Source organism: Oncorhynchus kisutch, linkage group LG23, assembly GCF_002021735.2.
Source record: "Oncorhynchus kisutch isolate 150728-3 linkage group LG23, Okis_V2, whole genome shotgun sequence".
NCBI lineage: Eukaryota > Metazoa > Chordata > Actinopteri > Salmoniformes > Salmonidae > Oncorhynchus > Oncorhynchus kisutch.
Window position 1 is genome coordinate 27,067,577 of NC_034196.2, and position 23,752 is coordinate 27,091,328.

The 23,752-nt window shown below is 42.2% G+C and overlaps 1 protein-coding gene across 1 annotated transcript; it reads right to left on the reverse strand.

Moving 5' to 3' along the window:
• Positions 1 to 3,367: 3,367 nt before the first annotated feature.
• tbca (tubulin cofactor a) lies at positions 3,368 to 13,270 on the reverse strand. The gene is made up of 4 exons (XM_020458194.2): positions 13,090 to 13,270; positions 7,220 to 7,346; positions 4,645 to 4,731; positions 3,368 to 3,767 (listed from the first exon to the last, which is right to left on the reverse strand). The coding sequence occupies exons 1-4, from the start codon at positions 13,140 to 13,142 to the stop codon at positions 3,687 to 3,689; spliced, it is 348 nt and encodes a 115-aa protein (XP_020313783.1). The 5' UTR covers positions 13,143 to 13,270; the 3' UTR covers positions 3,368 to 3,686.
• Positions 13,271 to 23,752: the final 10,482 nt, after the last annotated feature.

The following is a 23,752-nucleotide window of genomic DNA, read 5'->3' on the forward strand; positions in this document are numbered from 1 at the left end:
ATGTTACCAGTTTATATGTGTCAGTTTAGGCTGTCTTCGGTTGTGCGCTGAAACAATAACGATCATTTAAAATCATTACTTTGTTTGGTCTTCGCTGCTCAGTCAGAACAGCAGCATAGCGCGGTGTGATTGATTGCGCGCTTCATTTTACGAGTTTTCAATAGCTCACGGCTTTTATGGCTGTACAAACAAAAGTGAATGACTCCTCTCCGCTCTCCAGCACACATTTAACCCGAGAAAACGCCTAGAGGCAAGCGCATTGGCATGGTGCTCCAAGGCATGGGAATAAAACTGCACTTTTAAGGATATATCATGTACGAAAATACACATAGGCTTTATTAAAAAGCTTTGTGCAGAAAGTGACCTTATATTGAATTCCACGCTCTTTGATGCACATTGTCTGATCTTTCTACAGTGCTGTAAAGGGCAAACGATGGATTTGTTTTGGCGGATTAAGTGATTTTCCTCTTGTAAATAGGTTTCAGATTGTTGCTCAAAGACAGTGGAGAAAAACAACGACTAGGCTGAAAACACATTTGCTCCCTCTAATGCAATTTATTCACCTAGTTTACTTCGTACAATACCTATATATTGAATCTCTGTACGACAATACCTGCCCCAAAATTAAGCACAGGGATTTTAAGCTTTATTGGCGAAACATGGTGATTTTTTTTATTTTTAATTAAAGTAATTTGTGGGAAGAAATGTAACGGTTTCCTGGTGCGACAAAAGGTATTTTCAGTATATGTTTACTCCGGTGGAATGTTGCAAGTAGGCCTACACTGTGTAACCATAGGCATACCCCCTTTCTATAACAATAACAACAATAATAATAATGATGGGCCTAATACAATCAGTCAAAAGCATCAGAAATCATCAAATATATCTCAAATAGGCCTACGCTATTGTTTATTATCAGCCTTTGAGTACATTTTATAGAATACAATCACGAGTTCATCACGAACAAATATAGCAAATAAACAGCAACCTCTGCTGCAAAATATTGAAATAAGGGACTTGAAAGCCAATAGGCCGATACATTTTTTTGCCATCTGCCTATAAGGCAATTGAATTTGCTGCCATGATTATTTTGATTGTATTTATTGATGTTATTATTACTTTATTTATTTTTTAATTTGAAGGATTCTCGGTATTAGGGTATGTAAACACCTTTACTATGTATTTCTCTAAAGAAATTGTAACCCATAATTTAACACAGTGTGTCTGTGTGTGTGTGTGTGTGTGTGTGTGTGTGTGTGTGTGTGTGTGTGTGTGTGTGTGTGTGTGTGTGTGTGTGTGTGTGTGTGTGTGTGTGTGTGTGTGTGTGTGTGTGTGTGTGTGTGTGTGTGTGTGTGTGTGTTTGTCAGATAAAGGTCCTCATTTCGCTGAATTGAATAAGCTATAATTAGGGTAAATAACAAGGAGCAAAGCAGTGGCTTCTCTCCCTGGCTGAGATTCCCATAACAAGCCCACATCAATCTTATCCAGCATAGAAATACAAATAGACAAACAAACCAATTCGCCCCCTGCAAGTTAATGCAGCGCATCTGAGTGGAAAGTAGACATTTTCACGCGCTCTGGAGATGAGGAGTGACTTTTAATAAAACCACAAGAAAAACAAATGTAATTCTATACGCAGTAGGCCTATTGGAACTGGAGATTTCCAGTGCACCGCTCTCTTTCCACCGGGGGCCCTGGGCATTCGCTGGCGCACCGGGAGTTTCATGCAAGAGACACAGCGTGTTACCTTTTGCCCGTCACCACCGCCAATGCCCGTCACCACTCTCCCGCGTGCATTCTTGTCTCGGGCCACGCACGGTGCAGAGAGCTAACACCGAGGATGGTTTTTGTTGACTCTTTTCCCTTCTTTTTATTCTTCTCCTCTCCTCCTCTTCATCCAGGGTGAATCTAATTCATCGGGCGTCTGTATTCCCTCAATTAGAGAGTTCTAAATCGATCTTCCATTTGCAGAAATGCCAGTTTAACAAATTAGATTCTTGTTTCGTGCAGGTGATTTGGTGACAGTCGGGGGATTAGAAGTAATAAATTGTTGTCTTTGAGTTCTGGAGAGGAAAGAGGAGCGAGAAAAGAGAGAGGCGCTGTGCTTGCCAGGGCTACATCCACCGGGTGCGTCGCTTTGCTTCGATGTTTGGTCACAAATCCAGGTAGCGCCCGCGGACCACCACCGCATCTCATGCTTCGATTAGCGCCGCTGCCCTCTGCGCGGACTCGATTAGACCGTGATTTATCCGAAATAAATATAATTATGGTTCCAAATAAAATAATCAGCATTGAAGAGCGATTTCCTTAACGAGATGGAGCGGCTGGATGTCACGGAGAGACGCGCGCCTCATTAGGGCGTTAATAAGACTTCGGGGTGATCCCGATAATTATCGAAATCTGTAAAATAAGACAAATGTAACCTTAATTTGTCTGCCCAGTCAGGTTTTTTGTCTTGTATTATTAGACTGGCATTTAGGTGTCTTGGGTGCCTTATCCTCGAAAGGGGGTGAATTTAGAGAAAAAAATAGGCCATGAGATTTAACATTTAGAATCAAATTATATTATTAATATGCAGTGATTTTAACACAGGCTTAGCAACCTAATACATATATTGGCCTACACCAAACATCTTCAAGCAGTTTAGGGTTTTATAAAGACTTACATTTAAAAAAAAACTCATTTAACCAATGGAATTAAATTTAACTTAAATAGGCCATGTACGAAATGAATGTGTTTCCTTTATTTGGTTGGCATATCGGTAGGCATATTTTGGTCAGGTAAACAGAAACTATTTATTAGCAAATTCCACAGTGGAACATAAAAAGTATGTTAACCCAAAATAAAATCTTGAATTATAGTTTTTAAATGTCTACATTTCCGGACCAAAATAAGCCGTGTGAATTTGTGGACAAGCTACAGTGCGACTTGATGCCCATCTAGGACTACTGGTCAATTCGCGGACAGCCTGTCAGATCCACTGCAGACTGTCTGGTTCGCAATGACAGTGCTGATGATATCACTAGGCTGCATGGACTTCATTGACCAGCGGAGGTCGGTGTCCTGATTCTTACCTCTAGGAACAGACATCATGCCAATTTCTCTATCCAATCCCATGACACAGACACTAGGACGATGTTATATGATGATATATAGTTGGATGTAATTTGATATGGTTGTAGCTAGCTCCTGTCTCTCATTCGGATGTTCTTTGGTCCATCACTTATTTTGACTGTTATCCTGATTCTTAAGAACAAATAAACATTAAACTAGGCTAAATATTGAATCAGTCATCATCAAGAAGAATATATCTCCATTCAAGACATTGAGGAACACTTTCTAAATCAATTGATGCAAGACACTACAGTACTATTGTATAGCTTTAATATGAGTTCAACAATACAACCAGGCTTAATTTACAGCTGTATAGTTGAAGAAACAAACCAAGCAAACCCCCATGTTAAGAAAAGAAATACATTTTTATTTGCTGCTTGTGTGAGATTGTACACTCAGGAGAAGGATGTCGACGTCAGACGGCACGATGTTTTCAAATGGAGAAATAAAAAATACAAAAAAAGAGCGAGAGAAAGAGAAAAAGATGCTGAACGATTTTGTTTGTCTGTGTTTCCAAACAAGCCCAGATGAATGAAATAGACATTTAAGTAGTGCATTACAGAGTGAGAACATCATCCTTCAAGCTTCACTGAATCCAATACGGTCCTGGCCTCTTTGTACTCCTCTGCTTCAGCCAAGTCCTCTTCTGTTTCCTGCAAACACAAGCACATACAGGATATCAATACTAACACTATCACACACACTTTTAAAATTACCAACCCATCAAATAGCATTACACGAAATCTAACTTACCTTCTACAATCAACCCATAGTTAACCTAGCCATTAAAAAGTCCACAGTCAATTCACATGGCTATTCACCAAATGATCACACTAAAGCCCTTTTCCTAACCCTAGCATAGTCCATTTTTAATAAAAATTAACATTTACAATCCACATATTGATTTCACAGTGGAACGGTTCTAGTCTGTAAAATAAAATAAAGTATGTGAGGGTCACATCTGTGCTAATCGAGTGCTGCTGGGTTCCTATGGTGGCCATCGCAGTGACAGCACTGCTAATGAACAGTAATGTGTGTGCGTGTGTGTGTATTGGAAGGAGTGAGAGTGGGCTTTGGTAGGAGGTGGAGAGGGACCCCGTCACCCCCCTCCAGAGGAGTCATCTGTGATTTCCTCTCTCCTCCTCTCCCTTCCGCACGTGTCTCTCAGTGAGGCCACGGCTGCCTGACTCCTGCTCTCTGCTAATTGTGAGGACCCTGAGACATGCATGTGTGTGGAGGTGGGGTGTGTGTTCCTCTCTCTGGCTTCTTATATCGGTCACTAGACAGTCACACACCTGCATGATCAATGTGTCACTATAGACAGTCACACACACCCATCCACACCCCTGCATGATCCGTGTGTCACTTTAGACAGACACACCTGCATGATCAGTGTGTCACTTTAGACAGTCACACACACCGACATGGAAGCCAAAAACACTATTATGGATAAACCTGCAGCAAGAAAGACAAAAGAGGATGGGTCTGGTTCCTCTCAACGTTTTTCCTTCCTAAAGGAGCTGTTCTTACTAGTATCTGGGACAGGTCTGCGTGTGCTATGGTCAAACGCCTGTGACAGTCTGGAACCATCATCTTGGACTCCTGTAGCACCTCCAACTGAAACACACAGAGAAAAACACAGATTATTCATCAACACCACCACCTTCATTACCGTCTTCACCTACACCATTTATAAACATATCACTTGTGTTATATTTTCTTCAAGGGGTCCTCCAAGCAAAATAGTTGAAAAACACTGCATTAGATTGTAAAGTATTAAAGGTTGAAAAACACTGCATTAGATTGTAATGTATTAAAGGTTGAAAAACACTGCATTAGATTGTAATGTATTAAAGGTTGAAAAACACTGCATTAGATTGTAATGTATTAAAGGTTGAAAAACACTGCATTAGATTGTAATGTATTAAAGGTTGAAAAACAAAGTGTTACAGCTTCAATAGCTCCACTGTGCAGTTCCTTGAAATAGGTTTTGTCTTGGTTTAGTATCCCACATATGCTGTGCTAAGGTTAACATCCCACAACAAGCTCTCTGCCTGCGTGAAAAATGTTATATAGTTATTGATCGGGCATGGAGTTGGGCAGCAGCAGGGGTCCTCACCTCGCTCTGCCTCCAGCACACCTGGGTGAGTGGAGAAGACCAGAGCAGAGAGGTAGTGGCATGAAGATCAGGCATGGAGAGGTATTACTACGCCTAGGGCAGGTAGCATCACGGTGATCATGCATGGAAAGGTATTACTACGCCTATGGGGAAGCTAAGTTAGAGCCTGAAATGTCTGGGTCTGAGATACTCTGGAAAGGCAAATTCCCCTGACTGACACCCTAAAGAGCACAGAGGACTCAGTTAACACCGTTAGTCAGACACACCGCTAAGAAATTCCGGAGGTGAGGTGGAGAGACACAGGCAGTGATGCACACACAGACATGGTGAGGTGGTTGCGGTCATGTTGCCCTCTCAGTACCAGTGCAGTGGAATGATCCCATCAGCAGCAGGATAAAGACACATAACTAATCCACCCTGCCCTTCATCCATCCACCCACCCTGCCCTCCATCCATCCATCCACCCTGGCCTCCAGCCATCATCCTGATCTGCCTCCATCCCTCCACCCTGCCCTCCAGCCATCCATCTACCCACCCTGCCCTCCAGCCATCCATCCTGATCTCAATCCATCCATCCTGATCTCCATCCACCCACCCTGCCTTCCAGCAATCTATCCATCCACCCTGCCCTCCAGCCATCCATCCAGCCCTCCATCCATCCACCCTGCCCTCCATCCATCCATCCATCCACACTGCCCTATAGCCATCCATCCTGATCTCCATCCATCCATATCTCCATTTATCCATCCAGATCTCCAACATCCATCCATCCTGATCTCAATCCATCCTGATTTTCATCCATCCATCCTGATCTCCATCCATCCATCCAGATCTCCAACATCCATCCATCCTGATCTCCATCCATCCATCCAGATCTCCATCCATCCATCCAGATCTCCATCCATCCATCCTGATCTCCATCCATCCATCCTGATCTCCATCCATCCATCCTGATCTCCATCCATCCATCCTGATCTCCATCCATCCATCCAGATCTCATCCATCCATCCAGATCTCATCCATCCATCCAGATCTCATCCATCCATCCAGATCTCATCCATCCATCCAGATCTCATCCATCCATCCAGATCTCCATCCATCCATCCAGATCTCCATCCATCCGCCTATTGTGCATGAAAGCATGACAGATGATCCTCTCCACAAGGTGTAATCCCTGGAATAGCTGAGATTAAAACAAAGGTTGCGAGGTAGGGCACACAGAGGACACAAGCCACCGTGGGTCTTTATTGTCCATCACCCTCTCATTCTAATCTAAGCAGGGAAAATGATGGAGGGAGAGAAGGACTAAGAGCGAAAGAGAGCGAGGGAGACGAAGAGGATATGCACCAGCGATCTCCTAGCGGCAGTAAATTACCAGCATGTGTCAGTAATTATCAAACTCCTCCAAAGTTACATAATGTCATTAAATCAGCAAATGACTAAATCGCTAACGATCCCCCCCACCTCCAAGACTAATTCTTCATAATGATACTAAGCTGACCTCATTAAAGTGAATGTAGGGCTACTGGCAATGTCTGTTCGCTACTGTACTAGAATTCTATTTGACAATAGGTTTGTTAAATAAAGCACATTAGAACGCTTCCACATTTAGCAATGAATGTGACAAATAAAATGTTGACTAAGAAGAACATTCAATGTGATTTAAGCTATAATGCATCCCTTTTAAACCACTTCCTAACACTTTCCATTAAGTTGCTCTTATACCTGTGTAGTAACACAGTAACATTGCACAGCATTTGAACATCTTGTATAATAAAAATATCTCTAAAATCAATTCAATATGCAACCACAAAACAATACTAAACTACTATGTCACAACTTAATAATGCAACATTACTATAGTTATAACATCTTTACTATACAGCTATAAAAGCAACTTAATGTAAAGTATGGGTTGGCCTATGTATGTAAAGTATGTTTACAACTGAATGTAAACATACTTTATTCTCCTGTGTTTTCACCCACCTGTTTCTTGATGACATACCTGGCCTCGGAGTCGGCCTCTTCGTCGCAGGCCTCTGCTTTCAGTCGTTCAATCTTCTCCTCCTGCTGCCTGGTCTCCTTGACGTACATGACCTTCTCCTTTACCAGCCTGGGGAGGAAATAAACAGATGACAAGACAGCACCGTTTAGTTAAACACAACACACAATAAAAACAAATCAAAGTTCATGCCTAGTAGATTAGTTAAAAACACACAGAAAAACACCAACACCAAAAGCTGTATCATTGAAGCCCTCAAGATGTCAAGGAGGAGGAGTTCTCATTCAACTAACCACCAGGTGAAGTAACAGTAACCTAACCAATATGTCCCATTGTTTCCAGATGTGTCCAGTGTGGGTATAATAGAACCGTGGGTCTACTTCGGTAAAGCCCCATGCCTTCCTTCTTTGCATGATCACCACGGTTATCTGACGGTCTCCGCTTAACTGCCACCTCTAGCAGGACACACACTCTACAGGCCCTTCCTACGATTAATTGATCATCAATTTAGTTTCAAATTTGGACCAAGTCAGGTGATAAATGGACCACTCTTCCTTGATTGTTAGTGAAAATGGGCTTGAGTACATTGATAAATGTTGATTATTTATCAATTAGGGACCAAATGGAACTAAATCTATTAAATCAATTCAGACCTTCATTGGCATAATGGAGTTTGAAAATATTGCTATTGATAATGATTCCCGACTAATAGTATTTTTCCGGCTGCAGCTTTGCTTGTCGGGATGACAACGTGGAATTCATTTTTCATAAAATCAGCTGCGTGCGTTGGTTCGTGTGCAATCCTTCATTAATCAGGTCCATTAGCCAGAAACAACCTCTCCTCAGTGTTGCCGTGGTGCCTTGCTTAGCTGAGGAAGCCAACGGCACTCTGTCATATTTTACGTCAATTATCGCTCATTTTAATACGTTTCCATCAAGATGCTGTTTAAACGGGCAGCATATGCAACAACGAACAGCAGAGGAGCCCTGCACCTCTCTTTTCCTCTCTCTCAGGCTTTGCACCGAATGAAGGATGTCACCTCTGAGGTTATTTAGAGGAAAAGAAGGCAGCAATGAGGGAGAGGGGAAGGAGAGGAAAGGGGGATTGAAATAATTTGAATAAAACTGAAGGACAGTCTAATAAAAATGTCCACCCCCACCTTCTCTCATCTAGGCCTGATGTTAATGTTTTATTTCTCTCAGGCTGGTTCTAGGAGCGCTGTGTGTGTGAATGAGGGGTGGGGTCGTGGCTGGTTTTAAATAGACCTGCCACCCTGGACTTAATGGAAAAGGCATCTCTCTGGAAAATAAGGAAGAAAAGGGAATTAGAGATCCGACACGCATTCGGCCGCTGCCGCTGCCTCCTCCAACAGCACTGTATTTTTGAGCCCCGGCCTAGCCCAATGCCCGAATGACAAAGCCAAATTACTGTTGTCATTTTATTAAGGGCATCCGCCTCGCTAGGGCAGAGAATAGGTACTGACTGGAATGTACAATGCCACAAAGCCACTGGAACAGGCCTTACTGGGAGAGAGCAGACAGGGAGCTGCTACTAGGGTTTTAATAACATGGGGAATGAGAGAGAAAGAGAGCGGGAGAGAGAGTGGGCGGGAGAGAGAGACAGCGGGAGAGAGAGACAGGAAGACATAGTAGGGTAGAGTACAGAGAGAGCAAAAGGCAGTCTGTTCCATCTGACTTTGAACAGAGGCTGCAGGTTCCCTTATCAAGGTCATGCTGGAGGCCACTGAATGGGTAATGGATATCTCCTTACTTTATATCTCAGTAAAATATTACATTTCTAGGACAGCTAATGATTAAATTAACCTATTCTGAATGGGAAAGGAATGATAATTGAGATGTTTTATAATGTAAAGGAAGCCATTCTAGAATGGAGATGTGTTTGAACCTGCACCACCTCTCATTACACCAGCGGGCCTACAGTTTCTCCACTGCATCAGACACCCTCTCTGTGACATCACCTTCTGAGGGAGAGTTCTAAGCCGGTACTGCCATTACCCACACTCATCAGGGAGCCCCGTTAGTAATGTGACCCTTATCAAAATGAGATCGATAGCACATTTACACAAAGGGCCAGGGACAGAGGGAACCAAGGGGGAGAGCAAGACTGAGATAAATCCTCTTCATACTTAGACCTACTTTACTATTTATGGATTAGCAAATAGACCTATTATGACACCCAGTGCGTTATGACAGAATTTTTTCAATTAATAGAAGCTACTGAGTAGCTTTCAGGAGATTAGCCTGAATGAAAATATCAAATGTCTGCAACAGAAAGAAAAATATGCTGGAATTAAAAGTATAATAACAGTGATTAGAGAATTAGATCTTATCCTGACTGCTGTTGTTTGTTCAACTGAAAAAACAACAGATTATGGTCAGATGTTGGACTGTGGGGACTGAATGCCCTGTAAGGAAAAACATCAGTCATTTGCACCCAGGATATGATAATAATTGCACCCAGAACCTAACACTCTGTTTCAAGGAATCGTGGCTCACTCCAGAAATACTGTCCCCGTCCATACAGCCATCTGGGTTCTCAGTACACTGCGCAGACAGGAAAAAAGAACTCTCCGGGAAGAAGAAAGGTGGTGGTCTATCTTTTATGATCAACTACTTATGGTGTGGTTGTGATAACGCACAGCAACTCATCCTTTTGTTCACCCGACCTAGAATACCTCACAATCAAATGCCGACCGTATTACCTCCCAAGATAATTATCTTTGGTTATAGTCACAGAGGTGTATATTCCCCCCTCGAGCCAATACCACAACGGCCCTCAAGGAACTACAATGGACTTTGTGGAAACTGGAAACCACATATCCTGAGGCCGCATTTATTGTAGCTGGGGATATTAACAAAGCAAATTTGAGGAAAATGCTACCAAAGTTCTATAGTACTCGTGCATTAAAAACTCTCGACCATTGTTACTCCCCCTTCCGGAATGGCTACACGGCCCTCCCCCACCCTCCCTTAGACATATCAGATCAGGACTCCATCCTGCTCCTCCCTTCCTATAGGCAGAAACTCAAACAGCAAGTCCGTCAATGACAAATTCTTATTTACAATGACGGCCTACCTCAGCCAAACCCGGACGACGCTGGGCCAATTGTGTGCCGCCCTATGGGATTCCCAATCATAGCCGGTTGCAGCCTGGATTCGAACCAGGTACTGCAGTGATGCCTCTTGCACTGAGATGCAGTGTCTTAGACCCTTGTGCCACTCGGGAGTCAGAAATAGGCAAAACATCAGTACAGAGAAAGTGGAGTCACAATTCAACGGCTCAGACGAGAGACGTATGTGGTATAGGGGATGTTGTTCCCACTGTGACTATTAAAGCCTACCCAAACCAAAAACCATGGATAGATGTTAGCATTCACGCAAACCTGAAAGTGCAAACCACCGCATTTAACCACAAGGTGACTGGGAATATGGTTGATTACAAACAGTGTAGTTATTCCCTCTGTAAGGCAATCAATAGGCAAAACATCAGTGCAGAGAAAGTGGAGTCGCAATACAACGGCTCAGACACGAGACATATGTGGCAGGGTCTACAGACAATCATGGATTACAAAAAGGAAAACCAGCCTTGTTCCCGGACAAGCTAAACACCTTCTTTGCCCGCTTTTTATTCAATATTCAATCTCTCCCAGCCTGCTGTCCCCACTTGCTTCAATATGTCCACCATTGTTCCTGTACCCAAGAAAGCTAAGGTAACTGAACTAAATGACTATCGCCCCGTAGCACTCGCTTCTGTCATCATGAAGTGCTTTGAGAGGCTAGTTATGGATCATATCACCTCCACCGTACACCCTAGACCCACTCCAATTTGCATACCACCTCAATAGATCCACAGACGATGCAATCGCACTGCTCACTGCCCTATCCCATCTGGAAAAGAGGAATACCTATGTAAGAAAGGCTTTCATTGACTACAGCTCAGCCTTCAACACCATAGTACCCTTAGTACCCTGCCCTATACAGCTGAGTCCTGGACTTCCTGACGGGGTGCCCCCATGTGGTGAAGGCAGGAAACAACAAGGGTACACCCTGTTCACCCATGACTGCATGGCCACGCACACCTCCAACTCAATCATCAAGTTTGCAGACGACAACAGTAGTAGGCCTGATTACCAACAATGACAAGAGAGCCTACAGGGAGGGGGTGAGGGCCCTGGCGGAGTTGTGCCAGGAAAATAACCTCTTCCTCAACGTCAACAAAACAAAGGAATTAATTGTGGACTTCAGGAGACAGCAAAGGGAGCACGCCCCTATCCACATCAACGACACGCAGCGAAGAAGGTGAAAAGCTTCAAGTTCCTCAGAGTACACATCACTGACAATCTGAAATGGTCCACCAACACAGACAGTGTTGTGAAGGTGCAACAGTGCCTCTTCAACCTCAGGAGGCTGAAGAAATTTGGCTTGGCCCCTAAGACCCTCACAAACTTTTACAGGTGTACAATTGAGAGAATCCTGTCAGGCTGTATCACCACCTGGTTGGGCAACTCCACCGCCCGCAACCGCAGGGCTCTCCAGAGGGTGGTGCAGTCTGCCCAACGCATCACTGGGGGCACACTGCCTGCCCTCCAGGATACCTAAAGCACCCGATGTCACAGGAAGTCCAAAAAGATCATCAAGGATATCAACCTCCCGAGCCACGGCCTGTTCACCCCGCTATCATCCAGAAGGCAAGGTCAGTAGAGGTGCATCAAACCTGGGACAGAGAGACTAAAAAAACAGCTTCTATCTCAAGGACATCAGACTGTTAAATAGCCATCACTAGCCGGCTACCACCCGGTTACTCAACCCTGCAATATAGAGGCTGCTGCGCTATGTACATAGACATGGAATCACTGGTCACTTTAAATCATGTTTACATACTGTTTTACTAATTTCATATGGATATACTGTATTTTAGTCAATGCCATTCCGACATTGCTCATCGTAATATTGATATATTTCTTAACTCCATTCTTTTACTTTTAGACTTGTGTGTATTTTTGTGAATTGTTAGATAATACAGCATTGTTGGAGGTAGGAACACAAGCATTTTGCTACAACCGCAAAAACATCTGCTTAATGTGCATGTGACCCCAACAACTTGATTTGTGCAACTCTAAGCTAAAACCATGATTGCCTTTTCTACAAAAGAGGCTGGCTCAGATGAGATTGCAGAAAATTAGCTTCAGTGCATCAAATGCCTGCATTTGGGCCTGTTTACAACTGTACCGTCGCTGATCATTAATAGGCCTGTAGCCAACATTCACATGAAAACGTAGCAACAAAGCCTGATCTATACGGCTCTGATGAGTGACAAGAGAAAACAATGGTAGCAGTACTATCCATCCTGCCAACTAGTAAGCTTGTAATATAATAAGGCCAGATAGCAGGTGCGCAATAAGCAGAGGCTAAGTGAATGCAAAGCATGTTGTATGTTAGCTTGTATGCTAGCTGTTAACAGTTACAGGCAACACAACAGGGATGACTTGCTAACAATAGCACAAGCGCACTTGTTATAAACACGTTGTATGAAATACGAAAATGTCACTCAACATACAATTTAGATTGTTCAAATATGTTATGAATTACAGGTTATTGTGTCGTTACTGCCTTATTTTGACTGATAATTCACGCACCTCCCTAAAGCACCGTTGTATAGTTAAATATATGCCGGCGAAATACTCTCGAAGCATAGTCTGACTTCTGTCTCGAGCCGAAGTAGATATCCGCGGCCTTGTGGGTATAGCATGGGTGTAGCATGTTAGACAGTTAGCAAGCTGACTAGCTAGCCTGCTATCTTTTAAATATTGTATTAGGTAAAAACGGCACTTACCGCTTTACTACGCCAGTCTTGATTTTGATCTGTCGTATTCTTGGATCTGCCATGTTAACTGATATTCTCAAAATAAACAATAAGTCAATAGTCAATCGAAAAACGGTGAAACTACTGCTATCCAACACAGCACAATAATATCACGAAATCCTGGGCAGATTTATGTGAGTGAGCATGCGCACTATGTGTTGCGTGAGAGGAGCAGAGCACATCACAGTCATTGAGCACGTTTTCTTCTTCTTCATATTCTTTGTTTGACTTTCCGGCAGACGAGACCGTGTTGCGTATGGCTTCCTTTCTCAGGTTGGAATGATGGTTGCAAATTGTGGTCACAAACAAAAAAGGTAAAAGAGGAACGAGAAAATCTTAAATCGATCTTATCCTGCACCTATACACTATTCCCCCCCCCCCCCCCCCCCCAAAACACCACCCCATCCCACTACTTTGGCCCTAAACGATACTACACCAGGCCGTTGGCCTGGGAGGATGGAATCCCTTCTCTCAAAACTTCCTGTAGATCTTCTGCACTAAAATCTTTCATACCCATATATTTATCTGCTGCTGCAACTACCACATCTATCTTGTGTTCTTTTCTGCTCCATCAGCGCAGTGCAGTTGATCACCTTGGCTATAAATGCAAGAAAGTGCTTTCTCCATCCCAACTGTACCCTCTCTCAGACTATGTCCTGCACATTTCTCGCATTGAGGGATCTCCTTTCTACATACTGCTGCAACATGTCCGAATCCTTGGCACCTTTAGCACCATAGCAGGCAGTGGAGGAAACATTAACCATTTTACTTGAGTAAAAGTAAAGATATCTTCATTGAAAATTACTCAAGACAATGTGAATGTCACCCAGTAAAATACTACTTTAGTAAAAGTCTAAAACTATTTGGTTTTAAATATACTTAAGTATCAAAAGTAAAAGTTGAAATCATTTCACATTCCTTATATTAAGCAAACCAGACAGCACAATTTTCTTGTTTTTGTTTATTTATGGATAGCCAGGGGCACACCCCAAAAAAATTATTTACAAACAAAACATTTGTGTTTAGTGAGTCTGCCAGATCAGAGGCAGTAGGGATGTTCAGGGATGTTCTCTTGATAACGATAAGTGCGTGAATTGGGTCATTTTCCTGTCCTGCTAATCATTTGAAATGTAACGCTTAGGCCTATATTTGGGTGTCATTGAAAATGTATGGAGTAAAAAGTACATTGTTTTCTTAAGGAATGTAGTGGAATAAAAGTACACGTTGCCAAAAATATAAATAATAAAGTAAAGTACAAATACCTACCCCAAAAAACACTTAGTACTTTAAACTATTACACCACTTGTAGCGGGTTCAGGAAATAGGCCCTCACAGAATAGTAAATAAATCAAATCAAATTGTATTGGTCACATAAACGTGTTTAGCAGATGTTATTGCAGGTATAGCGAAATGCTTGTTGCTTCTAGTTTGGACAGTGCAGCAATATCTAACAAGTAATATCTAACCATTTCACAACAAATACCCAATACACACAAATCTAAGTAAAGGAATGGAATTAAGAATATGTCTGTATGTAATAACACAACATTTTCTGGGCTTTTACAATGTAAGAAATAAAACATTCAAAAAACTAAGTACTGCAAAGTTTCCTAAGAACGGGAAGCGAGGTGGCCCTCTCTGTCTCATTTCTACAAATATAATCTAACCGGACTTTATCAGCTAGAAACTCTGTGTCAAAGCTCAACAAACAGGGTATTCTCAGTCTCGCCATTTCCACCGTGTCTACGTTTCACCAAACACCAGGAATATAACACCAGGAATATACTTTTTCATTTGATCCACCTCTACACTCAACTCTAACCCACTGATCCCTCCTTTGAGGGTGCCCTGCTCCTGAAAGCAAAGCATGACACAGGTTGAGCCCCGAGTTGCGTGACGTCAGGTGTCCATTTTCTCTGGACAGAGGATGCACAAAAAATGCTAACAATTCCACTTCTCTAAACTTTCACAGATGTAACCATTCCCAGTTTGCACTTTACCCAACTTGACACAACATATGGGTCGGCCAAAATGCAGGAATCCACTATTTCCAAAAATGTCACTCCTACAGGTCCAAAATCATCTCCAGTAGGATTCACAGGGCAAACGTTGGAAGTCACACCTGTCGTGGCAAGTAGGTCCACTTCATCACTGCCGACTAACTCTATTTCGAGATGCTCAAGGTTCTCAAGAGGGCATCTATGTAGACTCATAAGTAAGTTAGTTGGTTTGTATTCAGGAGATGAAGGTACTGTCTGTACTCAAAGGAAGGTGTACACAGGAGATGAAGTTAAGCCCCATTCTTACATGCTGACCACACCACCCTCGTTTCGCGTGTGCAAGCAATGAGAAAATAAATGTACACATACATGTTATTCAACCATTTCACCCAAACTGATTGTGCGCGACAACGAGCGTCTGCATAGCTAGGTGCTAAAATAGAACTTGGTTATATTTTTTATGCTTAACGGGCTGTAATCCTGCCTCTCCCATCTCTTCATTGGTTTTTAGGAGCATATACCCATGTGGGTGAAAGCTGAACTGAGGTCCACACTCCACTCCAGTCCAGTTGTTGGTGGTAATGCACCTTAAAGTTAGTTGCCAACCATCATATAAAGTCCACAGAAGAAGAAGAAGAAGAAGAAGAAGAGATTACTAGAAACTAACTAGGTTTCCCCTTTTATCAGTGGACTAATTGTTGGAGTAGAGAACACACGATTGTGTGTGACTCAGAATGGACAAAATTCTGCAAAGATCCAGGAAAAAAAGGACCTTGTGCATTTCAGGTAAAATAACAACCCAATGTTTATATCCTAGGACAAATTAGCTAGCAACAGCAAGCTAGCTAAATGTCCATGAATGTTTCATGTGTTTTGACCTGTCCCCAAATTAATATAGTTAGTTCAGAGTTCGTTTCGATATTTCAACATGCGTGTCCAGATCGCGTCTGGTGGGGATGGACAAAATTAACATGCGCGTGATGGCATACACATACAGTGGGGAGAACAAGTATTTGATACACTGATTTTGCAGGTTTTCCTGCTCACAAAGCATGTAGAGGTCTGTCATTTTTTATCATAGGTACACTTCAACTGTGAGAGACGGAATCTAAAACAAAAATCCAGAAAATCACATTGTATGATTTTTAAGTAATTCATTTGCATTTTATTGCATGACATAAGTATTTGATACATCAAAAAAGCAGAACTTAATATTTGGTACAGAAACATTTGTTTGCAATTACAGAGATTATACGTTTCCTGTAGTTCTTGACCAGGTTTGCACACACTGCAGCAGGGATTTTGGCCCACTACTCCATACAGACCTTCTCCAGATCCTTCAAGTTTCGGGGCTGTTGCTGGGCAATATGGACTTTCAGCTCCCTCCAAAGATTTTCTATTGGGTTCAGGTCTGGAGACTGGCTAGGCCACTCCTGGACCTTGAGATGCTTCTTACGGAGACACTCCTTAGTTGCCCTGGCTGTGTGTTTCGGGTCGTTGTCATGCTGGAAGACCCAGCCACGACCCATCTTCAATGCTCTTACTGAGGGAAGGAGGTTGTTGGCCAAGATCTCGCGATACATGGCCCCATCCATCCTCCCCTCAATACGGTGCAGTCGTCCTGTCCCCTTTGCAGGTAAGCATCCCAAAAGAGTGATGTTTCCACCTCCATGCTTCACAGTTGGGATGGTGTTATTTTGGTTGTACTCATCCTTCTTCTTCCTCCAAACACGGCGAGTGGAGTTTATACCAAAAAGCTGTATTTTTGTCTCATCAGACCACATGACCTTCTCCCATTCCTCCTCTGGATCATCCAGATGGTCATTGGCAAACTTCAGACGGGCCTGGACATGTGCTGGCTTGAGCAGGGGGACCTTGCGTGCGCTGCAGGATTTTAATCCATTACGGCGTAGTGTGTTACTAATGGTTTTCTTTGAGACTGTGGTCCCAGCTCTCTTCAGGTCATTGACCAGGTTCTGCCGTGTAGTTCTGGGCTGATTCCTCACCTTCCTCATGATCATTGATGCCCCACGAGGTGAGATCTTGCATGGAGCCCCAGACCGAGGGTGATTGACCGTCATCTTGAACTTCTTCCATTTTCTAATAATTGCGCCAACAGTTGTTGCCTTCTCACCAAGCTGCTTGCCTATCGTCCTGTAGCCCATCCCAGCCTTGTGCAGGTCTACAATTTTATCCCTGATGTCCTTACACAGCTCTGGTCTTGGCCATTGTGGAGAGGTTGGAGTCTGTTTGATTGAGTGTGTGGAAAGGTGTCTTTTATACAGGTAACGAGTTCAAACAGGTGCAGTTAATACAGGTAAGGAGTGGAGAACAGGAGGGATTCTTAAAGAAAAACTAACAGGTCTGTGAGAGCCGGAATTCTTACTGGTTGGTAGGTGATCAAATACTTATGTCATGCAATAAAATGCAAATTAATTACTTAAAAGTCATACAATGTGATTTTCTGGATTTTTGTTTTAGATTCCTACTCTCACAGTTGAAGTGTACATATGATAAAAATTACAGACCTCTACATGCTTTGTAAGTAGGAAAACCTGCAAAATCGCCAGTGTATCAAATACTTGTTCTCCCCACTGTATATGTTATTCAATAATTGAATCCAAACTGCTGGCGCGTGTCAACAAGTCTGCATAGCCAGGCACTAAAATAGAACTTCGTTCTATTTTTAATGCTTGATGCGCTGCAAGTCCCACATCTCCCATCTCCTCATTGGTTTTTAGGAGCATATACCTATGTGGGTGATTTGCACATCATTATAACACTGTACATAGCTATAATATAACATTGGAAATGTCTTTATTCCTCCAAAACTGTTGTGAGAGTAATGTTTACTTTTGATTGTTTATTTCACTTTTGTTTATTATCTATTTCACTTGCTTTGGCAATGTAAACATATGCTTCCTATGCCAATAAAGCCCTTTGAATTTAATTTAATTTAAGTTGAATTGATTGAAAGATTAACTGAGGTCCACACTCCAGACCAGTTGGTGGTGGTAATGCACCTTAAAGTCCAAAGAATAAGAAGAAGAAGAAGATTGAAGGAGGAGAGATTACTAGAAACTAACTTTATTTGCCCCTTTTATCTGTGGATTAATTATTGTAATAGAGAACACATGATTTTGTGTGACTCAAAATGTATCTGGTGTGGATAGACAAAATCAACATGCGAACGATGGCGGATGCACACGCGTGCCCGTTCTTGTCAGCATGTTACACCCTCGCGTCATCGCACTTCAGTCCTCTGCACCAGAAATTCGAGAGCACATTTTAAATTTCAATTTACAATGGGGGCAGTAGAGACTTGCCCAAAATCCCGGATATTTTGGGGCGGAAGTCCCACTTTGAGTAATTCCAAGCATTTGGGACAGAAAGGCTAAGAATTTGATGTGTCTCATGAATCGATGATGCAGCTAGAAATAAAATTGTAGGCCTACTTGTATTGTGATGATACAAGATCTACTGAAATAATGTCAAACAAGAGGCAATTATATCGAGAAATGTGGGATTCAAATGACTGGTTTTACGCTATTGGACACGTGAAAGCAAAAGCAACATTTCTACTGATTTCACCTATTCATGATGTCAGATCATTGAAAACGGATGGGCTCGGATTAGGGAGGAAGGAATGAAACATTCAGAAAATACCCGAATGGGTCCATGTCTGTTCAGGAAAGTAGTATTGACCACAGTGAGTCTTGCTCATTTATACTCCCAGGTTGTAGTCAACAAATGCCCCAAAGAGACAGAATTTGCCTCCTTCGATTTTTTTATTTGATTTTAAAACTGTGTGTGTTCGCCTGTGTGCGTGCGTGTGCGTCAATAAAACATTTACAGAGGGGTTTTAAGTGTACATATGGAGATTTAACGAAACTTCACAATATACTGCTGAATTATTAAGCATGATATGGGATATTGGCTTGCTTCCATGTTGCTCCATGTGCTTCGTTCAAATGCATTTTGCCTAAATACATTTGTGAGTTGTTTATATGTTTATATGTGTAATATAAATGATTGTAATAATGAATTAGCCTATACTACATGTTCTGGATTCTATAGCCTAGATCCTCGAAGACCTTAATTTGAGAACCTTGGATACTGTGAATAGTAATTCAAGATCCACCATGTTGTGTTGTGTTGCAAATATTTGTCTGCACAGCTAGTTGATTAGTTGGGGCATAAGCAAATGGTTGTGTATCTTCCAAAGACAGCCCATTCTATGCCCTTTGGATCTCTGCGTCCTAGTCTGGTAATGATTTGTGTTGTGAAAAATGATTTAATTTCATGGCATTCAAGGTCCCCTTGACTTGCATCACAAAATAAAGCAAGTCATCAGATATTTTATTATAACCTACCAGTTGAAATGTGTGCGTTGAAATGTATGTCAAATTGAATAGATAGATGCATTGTTGATATTTTACCAACCGCTTACACAACTTCAAAGAATGCATTCTCTAAACCCCTCAATGCAATCTGTTATCGTACTGTATATTTTGCACTTTTTGTTATTGTTTATTAGTTGCAGTGAAGGCACTCAAATACGGTCTGTATAATGTTTTAAAATAATGAATCATTTCTGAGACAGAACATAACCTGAATGATATCATCAATGCAATCTGTTTTGATAAGTTTGATTAGTTGTATCATTCCTAAGCAGGCTCACTTGATAATAATAATAATAATATACAGTTTAAACTACTACAATTAGTTTACTATGCTCATTTTGTTATAGGACTATCGTATTTTCATGACAGCATCAAAACAAATAAATATTACGAGGTGACTACAAATAATAATATAATAACAACAATGTTAGGCTACATAGTAGAACAATTCAAGATTATGTTATTGTAGCCTAAAACAATTGCAATCAAAACCATGATTCAGAGGATTGTACAACATTCGGTTCTGCCTCTATCCCTCCATTTTATGTCCACTTTCACCGGTTGGACAGGTTTACAGGTATATATATATATAGAGAGAGAGAGAGAGAGAGAGAGAGAGAGGGAGAGAGGGAGAGAGAGAGAGAGAGAGAGAGAGAGAGGGAGAGGGAGAGGGAGAGAGAGAGAGAGAAATAATTGTAGTCATATTAAGAACATGAAATCCCTCTCTAATTAAATAAATAAAATAAGCTGTGATTAACTGTTCCAGCGAACTAAAGAGGTTAAATAAAGCCAGTGAAAACACATATATTCATTCACCCTGCCTCCGTAACGACCTAATTATGTAATATTTGAGATTTGTCAAGCATTAATACGATTTATTAATTCCAAAAGTGACTCCCAAAACCCATAGATATTACCTTGTCGAATACATGTATCCTCCTTTGCAATGGCCACTGACACGTTTTGGGAGAATACATTTTTGGGGGGAAAAATGGAACGAATGCGCTAGCTCATACATGCTCGACAGTGTAGGTCACCGTGGTTATTACTGAGGCCTGCAGCATAGGGGTGCATGATGCTAATGCGCTACGAAAAAGAGAGCCAGGCTTTACCGTAGGCCTAATCTATTCGAACTGCAAGGGGGAAGAAAGAAAATCCGTTGGCGCTTTTCCCTTTAGCTCCATGACCGTTGATTATTGGTATTTTCCGAGTTTTCCAAACTAATAAGTGGCGCTATCAAGAATTTGGAAGCGCTGGGAGACTACCGAAGGGCTGCTAGACTTAATTGATATTGAGCGGGGCGCTGGTAGGCGCGGATGGAGGCCACTGCTGGGTAATTTGCAGTTTAATCAGCGTTTGTAATGAGAGCGGCTGATTAGCACGGGGTGGAAATAAAAGAGAGTTACAAGGAACGTCTGTCAGAGTCCGGTGATAATTCAGGACTAATTGTAATGATTAGAGCAAACTGGATGACTTTGGAGTTTTCTAATACGGTGTGTGTGTGTGTGTGTGTGTGTGTGTGTGTGTGTGTGTGTGTGTGTGTGTGTGTGTGTGTGTGTGTGTGTGTGTGTGTGTGTGTGTGTGTGTGTGTGTGTGTGTGTGTGTGTGTGTGTGTGTGTGTGTGTGTGTGTGTTTAGCCATCGTGATTTATGTGAAGTAAAGCAAAAAAGACAAGCTAGGCATACTCATTCACCCACATGCATGATACTGGCCTACTGTTGACTGATGTGATGTATACAGTATATAGTGTGTGTATATATAAGCAAAAATGTAGCCCTACAACCCCTGACATAATCGGAATGCATAATATATGTCAGGTATATATCATCTAGAATGTGTATTAGAGATTGTTCTCCAAGCGTTGAAACGAAACAGCCTACCTGTATTGCGGCCAAGCATTTCAGCACCATGGACAGCGGTTTTCCGAACGAGCTTCAACCAAATACACTGCTGAATTATTAGGTTATGCATGATGGCCTAGACCTAAATATAAGTCTACTCTCACGTTTATGTTTGTTACAGAAGGAAATATATTTGTATCATTGTATACGTTTATATTGATGTGGTGTATGTGTGTGTGTGTTCCCTCTCGTTTGCTAGCGCGGGGACACATTCGGTAAGGGGAACTAGACTGAATCACGGAGATTTGATTATCAAACAAAGCAGCTAATTTATCTGAAAAATCGTTGATGGAGTCTGCGGTGACTGAGGGTGGGATATATTCCTTGAGACGTGCCTCAGTTACCTCAGGAATAGCAAATGTGAAATTAGTGAGAATGTGTGTATGAACGTGGAAGGCCAATTAGCGCGCGCGAGAGAGAGAGGGGGAATGGAAGGGAAGGGGGCGAGCAAATCAGCTGTTTCCTCGCGCCATGGCGCATCTGCCGGTGGAGCCGCGAGGACACTGGCACCTGCTGTCGTTTATCTCTCTCGCTCTCTATCTCCCTCCTCCCCTCTCTCCCCTCATCTACTGCTCTCTCTCTCTCTCTCTCTCTCTCTCTCTCTCTCTCTCTCTCTCTCTCTCTCTCTCTCTCTCTCTCTCTCTTCCTCTCATTCCCTCTCTATCCACTTCAAAATAAATAAAGTTGAAAATATGACAGGTGAATAACAGACATTTCTTACGGGCTGCCACGAAAATTAAAAAGTGTTAATTTGACTATTAACCACCATCTGTTTTTATACATGTGGATTATTCACTAAAATGCTTTTTACAAAATAAAATACATAATGATAGCCTACCATTTGAATACAAATGTAAGCTACATTATATCTGTATAACGTCATAGTCCAGTCCATCTAAATAAACTGCAGACCACGGCTTTCTGTTCTTACTTCCTCTGTTAATATCAAGGATGCCTTTCATCTGCGCGTTTGTAATCCACGCTTCTCTAAGTGACCTCTTTCTTCTCCTCTTCCCCTGCCTCCCTCCCTCCACCTCGGCTGGGCAGTGAGAGCTAGCCGCCTGGCTGGCTGGCTGCTGGGCTGGTTGAAGCCCGATCGATTCTCCCAGCAAGAGGTTATCTATACGCGGTATTTTAATGTCAGGGAGTCAGCTAAATTGATAGTGATAAATATTTGCCGGAAGATTAGGTGAGGGGAGTGTGTCGGTGGTGCTCTATCTCAGACCTGTAACCTCGGCAGAGCCGTCTCTCTCTGTGGCGGATTAGCCCCATCCATCCAGTGTCACTGCCTGTCTTGTTGAGAAAATCAGTGAGTAAACACGGCTGACAGAGAGGGGGGGCGCCGCTGATTACTCATACAAATAGACTGCAAACTCCACCAGGACGCACCTGCCTTCCTGCCCCTTCTGAGATGCGTTTTTTCTCCCTCTTTCCCCTTCCTCTCTCCGCTCCTCCTTTTTTTCCAGTGTTGACAGCGCCCGCTGTCTCCAAGGGTCCCCCCTGTCCTGCTGTTACCACTTTGTCCGCCATCAATCACTCCGCCATTGTGTCCTGGATGTTATATAGAGTCACTTAATATCTCTTCCTTCATCTCTATTCACTCCCAGAATGATTCTCCACAAGGGCCAGCGATACGGTCTGGACTGGGCGGGGAGGAATAGAGTCTGCACGCAGACACCCCAAAAAACAGAGAGAGAGAGACAGAAACAGTAATTTCAGATATTTGACAAGCCGTACATGTATATGCACTTTATTGCGACGTAATGGACTGATTGGACTCGAGCTAAAAAAACAAAATAAAACACAAAGTGAAGAGGAACAGGTCCAGACAGACAGTTTATAGTTTGTATTAAAATATTGGCCCACTAGAGAGAGGCCTATGGCTTGCAAATGAAAAAATTAGAAATGATTAATGCGGTGAAAATAGGTACCTAATTGTCTTGTCTAAAGAACATTTATATTTTACCAAGTCAAACAAAAGGCATAAATAGCCTATGTCTTCGGTGTTTTGAATAAACAGGGAGAATATAACCCATGCCACGACTTTATGCTTTGATATAAGATATCCTATAGCAAGTGATTAGCAGAGACATGTGATGTTGGTAATAAACATTAAGGAGATTATTACAATCATTACAGATCAAATTATTCCTATATTAGTATCAAAGTGGATTTATAATTGCTATACCAAACAACGCGAGACGAGTCAAAGGTGAGCCGCGGTGACAAATAGGCCGTTATATTTGAATAGATCTGGAACATTTCGAACAAATAATAAATTGACCTTCTAATGAAAAGAGTCATTTCTTAACCTACGCAACCACTTCAA